Consider the following 12,407-nt stretch of genomic DNA (forward strand, 5'->3'; position numbering starts at 1 on the left):
GAAAGGGATCTTTGAGGTGTGCTAAGTTATTAAAGAATAGTGTAAAAGGAATTCAAGTTCTGCCCTTACCTCCAATTCTCTTAAAAATCTAAATAATCAAAGGGTTGCTTTATGCCTTTAGTTTCTTCTAAACCAAAGGACACCTGTGTATGTATATATGCATGACAAAGGCTTATATATCAGACTAAATGCAGTGGTTTTTAACTCCTTTCAAACAGACTTATGGAATTTATGAAATCATGACCGTCAACCCTCAGAACCACGCAAACCAACCAACCCTTGCATTGTATTAAATGACCCATGTCTTTTCAAATGCGGAACCTTGGTAACAGAAATACCTTGTCCGCGATGCTGTAGTACAGGTTTTTTGGAATTGCAGGTTACTTGCAATTTGTACCAAGTAATGTTTTCTATAGTTTACCATATCCTTTGAAACACAAGGGAAAATATGCAGCTACATTTAAATATGCCTTATATACCTATACTCATGAAAAACTATTAATACCTATACTCATGTAAACTACTTAATAGTTTACAATAGTCCATTAATGACATTACATAAATGCTGTAGCCTTTAGAAGTGAAGTCTTTAATAGTTAGCTGTATGCCAGTCGTAGAAAGGCCATAAGTGGTAGGCAGAAGAATGGTCCCTTAAAGATGTACATGTTCCCATCCCTGGAACTATGAACATGTTAGGTTATGTGGCAAAGGGGAATTAAGGTTGCAGACAGGATGAAGGTTGCTAATCAGTTTAAAGTAGGGAGTTTCTCTCGTGGGCCCAATCTAATCACCAGGGTCCTCAAAGGTGGGAGAGGGATGTACGTGGCAAAGGGATGACATGTGAGGACTTCACTTCACCCTTGTCAGCTCCGAAGATGGAAGGAGGGGCCAGGGGCCAAGGAATGCAGCTGTGCTCCAGAAACTGGAGATAAGCAAGCGAACGGATTTTCTTCTAGAGCCTACAGAAGGAATCAATCCTGCCGACACCTTGATTTTAGCCCAGGGAGACACAGTTCAGACTTCTGATCTCCAGAACTGTACAATGCATCTATGTTGTTTGAAGTGTGAGGTAATCTGTTCTGGCAACAGAGAAAACTAGGGTGTCATCCAAGCGTAAATCGGTAGAACAGAACACCTGAAGGGAGTTTAAATGTCTCAAGGAAATAGTGATCACGTCCACTACTGAATTCATACTAGAGAATTTCAACAATGATTATGCTTTGCTTCAAGTAAATTCAAATCTTAAGAGTAAAAATTTGAACAGAAAGAAAAAAAGTAACGAAAATTAAATTGTACCCATTCAGTGTATTGCCATTCTTTTAATGATGATTCAGAAAAAAGAAAATGCCACAGAGTTATAGGGGTTTTTATCTAGTAGAGGGCACAAGAGACATTTCTCCACAGAAAATATTTTTACAGCCCCAAAAGAGATTACTTGCAAATATTTGCAAAATTCACTCCTATAGGACTCATGTAGTTTTTGTACTTGATATGCCAGTTTTCAGGGATGGAAAATTAAAACAAAGCTTTTTTATTAGAAAGACAATAGTATGTAATTTAGCCCTTGCCACAGGTATTTAATAAGTGAGCAGAGATATTTTTATTCCCAGGTAATTGTCACATACAGTCTCTCTTTATTCTCTCTACTTCTGCTTCGTTCTCTTTGAGTCACTCCGGCACGCTTATCTCCTGGGTTCTCCCTGTGCGGTTTTCCTCCTCTGTAGACATCTGTGCCGTGGCTTCTGGGGCCATTTCTTCCATCCTGCTCTTCACTGGGACTTCGCTGTGGCCGTTTTCTTATTTCTCTTTGCTGGTAACTACCGTGACTTCTGCTCCGGCTTCTCCTACCCCTCTCGTCCCTGCTCTGACTCCTGCTGCTCCTCTCGTTTCTTGCAGATCTTCTCTTCTCTGGGCTCTGGTTATGGCTTCGGGACTTTCTGTCGGAATCAGCATGGCTCCATTTGCTATTCTCTCTAGAACTCTCTTGTTTTAAAAACCTAGGCTTTTCCTTGGCTTTGTCCTTGTTATGGTGACTGCTAGAAAGTTCTTCATAAAGTTTTCTCTTCTTAGACTTGTGCTTCTCTTCAGAATCACTGTTGCTATTCCCCGAACACTTATTTTTCTTTCTTTTCTTCTTTTGTATTTTTCTTTCTTTGCTGTCACTCTCACTGCTGCTTTCTGAAGTCTCACTGGAGGAGGAGGAGGAGGAGGAGGAGGAAGAGGAGGAGGAGGGGGATTTATTTTTATGTTTTCTGTGTTTACTTCTGCTCTTCTGAAGCTTTTTCTTTTTTCTGTCTTTTTTCTTTTTCTTTTTTTTCTTCTCAAGTCGATCCAATTTCCTATTATTGGGAAAATCGTAAAAACGTACTATGTAAAAATAGTTCTCTTGATGACAAATATAAAATTTTAAATAGACAATATATTTTCCTAGGTACTATTTAAAGTGGGACTCAAATATAAATGTATACTTTATTAAATGACAAATAATTTTCTTCCTTTTAAATTATTCAAGTCACACATAAAATTAAATGCATTAAGCCAATTATCTCACTATTCTTTCCTCAATAGCAATGACTATTAAAAAAAATTCTTACTGATTCAGATTTTGAAATTATATAGCACTCTAAATAAATGGACATCCTGACCTCAAGAAAGCTTTATAAAACATTAGCTACATGCTAATGTAAATTTAAATATATAGCTATAATCAGATGAAAAATTAATTATATGTTGTACAATTTAAAAAAAAAAAGGGTTTTTTTAATGTTTATTTTGGAGAGGGAGAGAGACTGTGAGCAGGGGAGGGGCAGAGAGACAGAAGGAGACACAGAATCTGAAGCAGGCTCCAGGCTCCAAGCTGTCAGCACAGAGCCTGATGCCGGGCTCGAACCCACAAACCACAAGATTATGACTTTAGCCGAAGTCAGACACTTAACCGATTGATCCACCCAGGCGCCCCAATGTTGTACTATATTAAAGTATGGAAATAATTAATCAACATTGCGTTATCAAAATTGAAGGGCATATTTTCCAGGAATTCTAAAAAAGAATACACTTTACATTTTTTGGATTCCTTTCTTCTTATATAAAATAATCACATACTGGTTTTCAACAACTATTTAGGACAATTCTATTAAGGCATTCTGAATTTCTGAAGAGTACTTCACATTCTCAGAAGAGTAACTTGTTCTGGTGCTTGAGTTACTCTAAAATAAAAATGTCTTCACTGGGTTCTGTCCAGCCATTCTCAAAACTCCACAAACTGAAACATCATGAGCTCCCTCTATTGGACTCAGCAGACATTTCTTGGATTCTTTAATCCAGAGGTAGTCTGTTTAAGATTCATATTTAAACATTTTTCAGCATTCCTCATAAAAAATCACAAAAATAGTAATACATGACCCATAATATTTTGTAAGAACTGTATGCAAAGATATATACAAATCTAGTACAAAAAGTAAAACCTACAAATAAATCTACTTCCAAACTAAATGTTCTGGAAAGTACAATGATTTTGTGGTATATTCTGAGTATATAATCTTACGCTCATTTTCATGTTACTGAAAGAAAGACAAAATTATATTACTATAGCTGAGGAATAAATCAGTAGATAGGATGCATAGGACGAAATATAAGAAAAAAATAGTTGAATCATTAAATATACACTGTTTAATTACCTGAGAAGTTTCTGTTTTTGTTTGGTTGTTAGTGATTTTAAAAATTCGACTTCCGGATCTTCTTCACCCTCACTTGCAACATATTCCTGAGTCAACAGAGACATCATTAAATTGCTAGACTGCAAGACAAATTAGTTATCAGACGGGAAAGAAAGCATAAAGAAATTCTGTCAAACCCGTACTAGAGATGAGTATGACATTCTGGATTGAGAAGTGGAGGGGGGGATTAAAAATTTTCTTATAATCTCCTGTCAAGGAGGATCATAATACATCAAGAGGTTAAGATAACTGCTTGGTCAGCATTAACAAACTTTATCAGAAAGCGGAAGATAGAGAAACACAAATAAAACGTTTATAACATGGTTTCTGCTCTCTATCTCTTGAGTTTGAATTTAAACACATAAGAGTTGAAACTATTTTATTTTTAATTTAATGGAATGTTAAAACCAAGACGATCATGAACTTTATAGGAAGGTCAAAACATCCATAATGTTAGCATTTATAAATTCAACAGTACATTATCAAATATATGATTATCAAATACACACCAATATACCAAACAGAACAAATATAGGATGATACAGGTTCTATGAACAGTCCCTAGCAGTGTTTGCAAAGTAATCTGCCGCTTTTCAGAGTACCACAAGATTATGCCAATGGGAGTGTGGGTTTTAGTGTCAGTTTTATCTCTAGACAGCCACATGAGCCACAAGGGCAATCACTTAACTTCTCTGGGCTCCACTTTCCTCCTTAAATAAAATACTTTGCATTAAAATATCCACAACCCTTCAAACGCAACCATTTTCTGGATCTATGTACAGTTCAATAAATTAAGTTTAAAATATTTTCTATAATTTTAGGAGTTTGCTTCTATACATTTCTTCCTATTGGTTCTATTTAATGTAAGTTAGCAGGAAGTAAAAAATAACCTTATCACCAGTTCAGTTAGAGACTTTAACCACATAAACCTAGAGGAGCAGTTTCATTTATTAAAAATATAGGTTTAAAAACAATTTCTCATTTAGGTTAAAATAATAAAGAATCAAAATCCAAGTACATTTTAGGCATCTTCTTTGCTCTATCTTGCTTTCCTATGGATATATGCATATTGGAAAACAATAAGTAGCAATTCACAAGCAATCACATTTAGATTTATAGACATTTTCAGCTTACCGATAAAAAGATCATTACCTGTGATGGATCATTTGCGGTCAAGTTTCTCCCCAGTACATTTCGTTTCAGTGCAAACCCACTGTTTCTCATCTCCGCTATTAGCTCCGAGGGGTGCATCGATGGCCCTGTTCACAAAAATCGCAGTTTGAATGTATCATTTATATCTCTCTACCTTTTTTGGACTCCACAGTAGGAATGCAGTTGAAGCTTTGTTAAGTAAAATCACAGCTAAATCAACTCAATAATCTTCTGCTGAGCAAATAATCAGATATGATTTTCTAAAACAGCAGTCTGGAGATTCAGAATAGAAAATAATTGCATTTTTCTTTATGTGCTAGGGGATTCTCTTCTTATGTAACTTTGTCACACTGAAAAGATACATTTAGATGTTACCTGCTTGGCAGTTTTTAGTACAAAATCAAAGGAAAATGGCAAAAAACTGCAATTAAACTTTAATACTTATTCTCTCAGTAAGAATTCAATTTAAAAAAGATACTTTTAAAGGTACAAGAGCAATTTATTATTCTAGTTTCTAATTCAAAATTCCTCATCCTCATTTATCAAATATCAATACTGAATACACTGCCATATGGTTTGCTAATTATCACCACACACACACATGCACACACGTACATATACACACATGCTACAGATAACTACAAAGCACTAATTAATCTTCCATATATAGATATATATGCTCAGAGTTTGAAATTTCTAGTTATAAGTTTGGGGTTGGTGACAAGCAATTTTAGGCTGGCGATAGATGTCTATATGTTACATTTTTCACAAGCTGCTGTTTCTACTTTTGCAAAATCCCAATTTGAAAAGCAAACTCCTTTTTGTTTATATACTAAAAATAGGTATGGACTAAAGACAGATACAATTAAAAAGTAATTTTTTTAAGAAAACATTGGTGTCCTTCCCTCAAACATTATTAGATTTACCATATGGAAGGAGAGACCCTTTCCTCATTCTTTTGTATATTTCAGTTTCATTTTGTTTTCCCTGCAGTAGCAAATAACAACTTTTCATAGAAGCTATTTAAAGTTTCTGGCCTAAATCATCAATTTACTTTTTTCTTTTCTTTTTCCTTTTTTTTTTTTTTTTTTTTTTTTGAGAGAGAGAGCGTGCACGTGAATGGGGCAGAAGGGCAGAGGGAGAGAGAGAATCCCAAGCAGGTTCCACACTCAGCACAGAGCTCAACGTGAGGTTCAGTCTCACAACACTGGGATCATGACCTGAGCTGAAATCAAGAGTTGACGCTCAACTGATCCACCCAGGCGCCCCAGAATCCTTTATACTTTCTTAAATGAACTAACTGGGTGATCTATCCAGAATATAAGGAAGAATAAAGACAGTTCCTGCTAACAAGCAATTCATAAGGGAGGGTGGAGGACAGAGAAACTTCAGAAATGGATTCTCTAGTTCATTGATTAAATATTTCACCTATTTTTCTTTTCACTGCTTTGTTGGTCTTTTACCAGTTATTTGCACGTTCACCTATACGTTAGCATGGAAGACAAAAAACAATAAAATTCAAATCCGCTCACTTGTCAATAAGCATCTGTGGTAAAGTTAGGTGGGTTACTATTTGTTACTGGGCTCTACAGGCTTTACACCATTCTATTCACATTACCAAGAACTGAAAGTAGAACACAATTTTATAAAGTAGAAAATATGTTTTCTGAAGCGTCAAAGCTCCATTTCCTTGATAACAATTTTTTAAGATGTCAAATGAATTCAGAAAGCAAACATGCTAAGGATTAGGATAAAAGCTACTTCAGTAAGGGGCCGAAGGGTTTGGCCATTATGATGAGAGGTTACTAATTTCATCAAAACACGGGTGCTCTCAGGAAGTTTTAAAAAACACGCTTTTTATATTTTCATTACAGTACTTCCAACTACTCCAAGAAAATGATCTCTCTTTAGCCTGTCTGACAGATTGTGAGACAAACATTACTCTTGTAGCGTCTATATTTTTCCAAATCCTCAAGTGAACTCTGGGTAGTACATATGCTTGGCATACACTTCCACACTAAAGACTGTAAATACTTAGGGAACCACCTGACAAACAGTATTCAATAAATAGTAACAATTATTATTTTTGCCAGTAGCTATAAAAATGTTTATGATTATTTTATTATATAGTCTTCATGATTTAAAAAACGCTTTTAGAGTATTTTTCAAAATCCAGTCTTATTCATATATTCTTATACTTAAACCTTTTTCTATCGTCAAAAGTTCCGGGTTAGAAGATGTGACAAGGCAGGTTCAATTAAGGTATATTTAGCAAGGTATCTTTATACTTTCCCATTATTGTGACAGTGGCTATGAAGAGTTAAATTGATAGAAATGACTCCAGCTCTCTGAGAACTCAATGTTTAGTTGATATCCTAGATTATATAGATATGTTGAAAAAAGATTTTACAATATATTCCAATGCAAAATGACTATTCTCATGTATAGTGCCTAATGATTATTATTTTTTACATTCCATGTTTCAGAGAAGAGGCGTTAAAGATTCACACCATAAGGTTATTTACAAACATATTATGCTGAATTCAAGAATTTGATCCATTTGTCAAAGAGACTGCATCTCTTAAAATACTCCTTTTCACATCTGTGTAATGGATTAATTAAAACGTCCTTATTTTGTAAGCAGTTGGTGTCCTACTACAAAAAAAGGTGCAGCAAATCCAGATCCAAAGTACAGGGTCATCATAATTAGTAACTGCCACTTGTTTTCCACTGAAAATGGCAAATTGGTCCGTGGGCCCTCCTCGTAGTGGCTTCTCGGGACCACGGACGTTGCGAACCTCGGGCGCTCCGTCCCAACAGCACTGGTGGAGGTTTGGCGCAGACACCCAAGGCTACAGAAAGGGCAGCACCACCCAAGTCCTCCTTTTTTACCACCTTGCTCTCTGGTGTCTGTGCCTTAACAGTTTAAACTACAACTGGAATCGGGGCCCAGGAATGTTTGGTTTGCTCTTAAATTTGCTATGGTTGAATAACTCTAGAGAATTCAGGAAGAGGACATTTGTTTTAAAATGTAGATTTGTGAGGACTCCTTTCTAGATCACTTCACTCAGGCTGGGTCAAGTCTCCAGAGCATGAAAACCAATGTTCCAACTTTGAAAAGCAGGTCCACTGACGAAAACTGTTTTACATTTTGCAAACTTTCTCTGCTGTGATACAGGTAAGCATCAGAATACGGATTGTGACTACAGTATTCAGTTTCATGTCCTGATTAGACCTAGACTATTTTCTACTAGAAAAATACTGTGGGGTCAGTGTCTCAGGGGGAAAAAAAAATCCCAGAAGGCAAATTAGGTTGTACAAAATTATGTTTGGACAGGGGCTAATCTATTCATTAAGAGCATTCATTTTTATAGAACTCAGCAAAAGTAACGGGAGGTAAGAAATGTTGTGTAGTGAAATGCATGTTTTATTGGAGGACACTAAAAAGTCCTGGCTATGAGAAAGGCCCCATCACCAACTTCACCGTTAGACAGCAGTCCCAGCTGACGCCCACAAACAGCTCAGCAGGAAGCTGAATGCCGAAGGCAGACACACTTGTGTCTCACTGCTAGCACGAGGTCAATCTGCTCTTCCCAAGAACAGATGTATCTTCCTTTCCAAGTTCCTCATTCCTTTTGAAATGAAACATTACCCTCTACAATTTCATGGTATTCAGCGGGAGAAGGGAGGGCACTGACCTGCAGGTTAGGGAAGGCTGCATGAGAAATGCCTTTTCCTTCTCCCCCAAAATTTAACACAATAACTTATGGGATGTACTGTTTGCTGCAAGTGTCTGCTATTCCTAAAATGAATATAGTTTTGTTTGCTATTAAAGTGGTGAGCACTCACGGTTTATGAGATTGAGCCACGTTGGGCTTTGTGCTCACAGTGCAGGGCCTGCTTGGGATTCTCTCTTTTCCGCTATCTCTGCCCCTCCCCTGCACTTGCTCAAATCCTCTCTCACAATAAATAAACGTAAAAAAATTTTTTTAAGTGATCAATTTTTCCCTTTTCATTGTGGATTTGTATTTAACCTTATACGGTAAAAAATTTCAAACCTAGAGAGTATAATGTAATGAACCTAATGTACTCCTTAGCTTCAACAATGATATTTTGCCATTCTTTATGACCTCCAACTTCCTGTGTTTCTTTTTTGATAGAGTTATTGACAGAGTATTTGACAGATCCAGATTTTGATAGAGATGAAATCTCAGATATCACTTTGGTATTTAATCACTAACAAACAAGGAGTATTTCTTAAAAATAAAACCCTAACACCTTTTACACCTGTCCATGCTGACAGTTTTAAAATATCATCGGATATCCAGTCACCATTCAGATTGTCCCAACAGTATCTTTTCACAGTTGGTTTGTCCAGATTAGGATCCAAACAAGGTCCTCACACTGCATCTAGTTCATATGTCTCTTAAATCTCGCTATCTTTTTTAAGGATTATTTATTTATTTATTTTAAGAGAGAAAGTGCGAGTGGGGGGAGGGGCAGAAAGAGAAAGAAAAAATCCCAAGCAGGCTCCACACTGTCAGCGCAGAGCCCGATGTGGGGCTCCAACTCACGAACCGTGAGATCATGAACGGAGACAAAATCAAGAGTCGGATGCTTAACCAACTGAGCCACCTGAGAGGCCCTCTCTCTCTTTTTATTTTAAGTAATTAGTTTTAGATAGGCTCCATGCCCAATGTGGGACTTGAACTCACAACTCTGAGACTGAAAGTTACATGCTCTACCAACTGAGCCAGCCAGGAGCCCCTCTTTTCCCTCTTTAGAAACTGAGGTATAAGTGACACATACCTTAAGTCTGTTTTCATCTAAAAAAATTTCACTACCCCCACCCGCTATTCGTTTGCTGAAGAACCTGGGTTATTTGTCCTGCAGAGTATCCCACATTCTGGATGGTGGTGTCATTTAATATGTTCTTCTAGTCTTTGTATTTCCTGTAAGTTGGTAGTTAGATCTACAGGCTTATTATTAAGTTATTCTGGCATGTTATACCATATACTTAGGAGGATTACATAGCAAGTCTTCTTATGTTTGGACTTGAGAAAAATGACACTTGAAAACACACACATTTCTGGCCAGTGAACTAGACTGAGGACAAAAGGCTGAGACTTCAACCTAGAATGTTTTGCTGTCACTACGTAGTAATAGTGGAGGGGGCAGAACCTGAAAAATGTGCGTTTTAAAATAAACTCCCAAATATGATCACAAATTAAATATGTTATGATTCTTATTTCCATGGGAGTACACCCTTTTTTTTCCGTCTTTCTTCCTTGAAATTAAATCGACTGAATCTAGTAAAAAAGCCACTCCCTGTTACTAAGGGTAAAAAGGCCACACAGAGACACTGGTTATAGAACACGACGGGGAGATCTGTGTCTAGTGGGAATTATCAAGAATCGTATACATATGATTCCTAATATTACCTAACCTTTTTGCCTTTAAGAAAGCGTATAGAAAGTTATCTTTAAAAAAGACTCAAAAAGGGGGCACAGTGGGAACATGCAGCACAAGTCCCAGGGAAAAAGTGAACAAAGCTATTAATAAAGTGTGTGGGTGATTTTTATTTATATAGATGAGAATGTTTTACGTATGATTTTCCAAAGGTTATGCAAGAACCAATTGTACCGAATTGTAATAAAACTGCTCCATACTGGGAATTTTCCTGAAACACTGCCAGTGCAGCTTAGTGGAGGCTGGAAACAAAAGTGTTTCTTATTGCCCTTATCTCAAGTTCATACTGAATACAGCTAATTTGATCTCTATTAAAACATACAATGTAAAGGAAAAATGAAGCATTTCATTTTAATCTATGTGTCTGGAAAATACATAAAAACAAGGAAAGATAAAACTGCCCTTATTGTATGCTAGTAAAGAACACTATTAAAAATAAAAAACTTTCCCTTACAGAATCAATAGAGTTACAAATATATGACTTACATTTGATTGTATCTTCAAACTTCTATCTTCAACTTAATTTATATGCAAATATTTTAGTGATGATACTTGCGGTGATAAAGTGAATTCACAGTCCATAGGGGACTGAGAAAAGTCATTTCTGTTGTGATGAACATGAGGCAGTAGAAGTTAGCACTACGTTTTAGTTAAGAATATGAATGCTCTCCTGGGGGTGCCTGGGTGGCTCAGTTGGTTGAGTACCCGACTCTTGATTTCAGCTCAGGTCACGATCCCAGGGATGTGGGATGGAGCCCCTCATCAGGCTCCACACTGAGTGTGGAGTCTGCTTAAGATTTTCTCTCTGTGTCTCTATCTCTCTCCCTCCCTCTCCTTCCTCTCTCTCCCCTGCCCCTCCCCCACTCTCTCCCTTTCTCTCAAAAACAACAACAAAAAACAAAGAACATGATTGCTCCTGAGAGACTATGACAGCTCTTAAACATTATTCATCTATGAACCTCAGAAACATTATGCTGAGTCAAAGAAGTCAGACACAAAAAATACATACCGTATGATTCTATTTATACGAAGTTCATGAACAGGCAAAACTAACGTGCGAGATTAGAAAATAGAACAGCGGTTGTGGGTGGAGGAGGCTGACCAGTAGGGGACAGAAGGGTATGTTCTAGGTTATGGTAATATTCAAGCTCTGAATCTTGCTTGTCAGAGACATCGGTTACAGGGGTGTACGTATTTGTCAAACTCTATACGACCAGTATATTGTACTTTTTTTTTTTTTTAACTTTATTTATTTTGAGAGAGAGAGAGAGAGAGAGCAAGAGTGGGGGAAGGGCAAAGAGAGAGGAAGAGAGAGAGAATCCCAAGCAGGCTCTGCACTGTCAACACACAGCCCGACGTGGGGTCTGAACACACCAACTGCAAGTTCATGACCTGAGCCGAAGTCAAGAGTTGGAGGCTCAACCCATTAAGCCACCCAGGCAGCCTGACCAGTACATTTTACTTTATAAAATAGTTACACATGATATTTTAAATCAGTCAACAATAATTACTCAACGACTATGCTAGACGCTCACCACATTTCTGTATTACATCTCCTAACTATGGAGGGAACCTGGCATAAGGAATTTCAGCTTATTCCTCCCTAGTATATAACTTAGAAAGTGATTTAAAAATCAGTATGTATTACTGAGAGCTTATTATTTTATTCTGTTAGCATTCTAGAGAATGGAGAACTTAGTTTTTGCTTTCAAGCTTCTAATCTTTTTTGGAAAATCAGTTCATATCAAAGAACAGGAAAAATATAAATTGTAAACCTATGTTATAAGATATATTCAGAGAAGATGATAAACAGTGATGTTTATATAGTTAGCAAAACCTTTTCATTCAGTCACTCACTAAACTATTATTTCTAAAGTATTATTTACTAAGCATGTACACGGTGCAAGGCATTAGGGACACAAAGATAAAGAAGATACAGTCCCTAATTCAGAAAAGCTTGTATTTTCCAGGAAAGAATAAGAAGCTGAATTTGATTTTCAAACTCTCATACGATTTAGGAAAAGGTAAAAAGTGGGGCATTGTAAGTGAGCGTAACACAATGAAGGCTGT

At 36.8% G+C, this 12,407-nt stretch overlaps 1 protein-coding gene across 1 annotated transcript in view; it reads right to left on the reverse strand.

Moving 5' to 3' along the window:
• Positions 1 to 1,299: 1,299 nt before the first annotated feature.
• Positions 1,300 to 12,407, reverse strand: part of CIR1 (corepressor interacting with RBPJ, CIR1) — a 44,478-nt gene continuing 33,370 nt past the window's right edge. Inside the window, exons 8-10 of the mRNA XM_045480243.1 lie at positions 4,869 to 4,975; positions 3,678 to 3,763; positions 1,300 to 2,339 (exon numbers count right to left, since the gene is read on the reverse strand). Of these exons, the coding sequence (XP_045336199.1) occupies positions 1,601 to 2,339; positions 3,678 to 3,763; positions 4,869 to 4,975 (932 nt within the window). The 3' untranslated portion in view covers positions 1,300 to 1,600. The remainder of the gene's footprint in view (positions 2,340 to 3,677; positions 3,764 to 4,868; positions 4,976 to 12,407) is intronic.

This window comes from Leopardus geoffroyi, chromosome C1 (genome assembly GCF_018350155.1).
Source record: "Leopardus geoffroyi isolate Oge1 chromosome C1, O.geoffroyi_Oge1_pat1.0, whole genome shotgun sequence".
Classification (NCBI taxonomy): Eukaryota; Metazoa; Chordata; class Mammalia; order Carnivora; family Felidae; genus Leopardus; species Leopardus geoffroyi.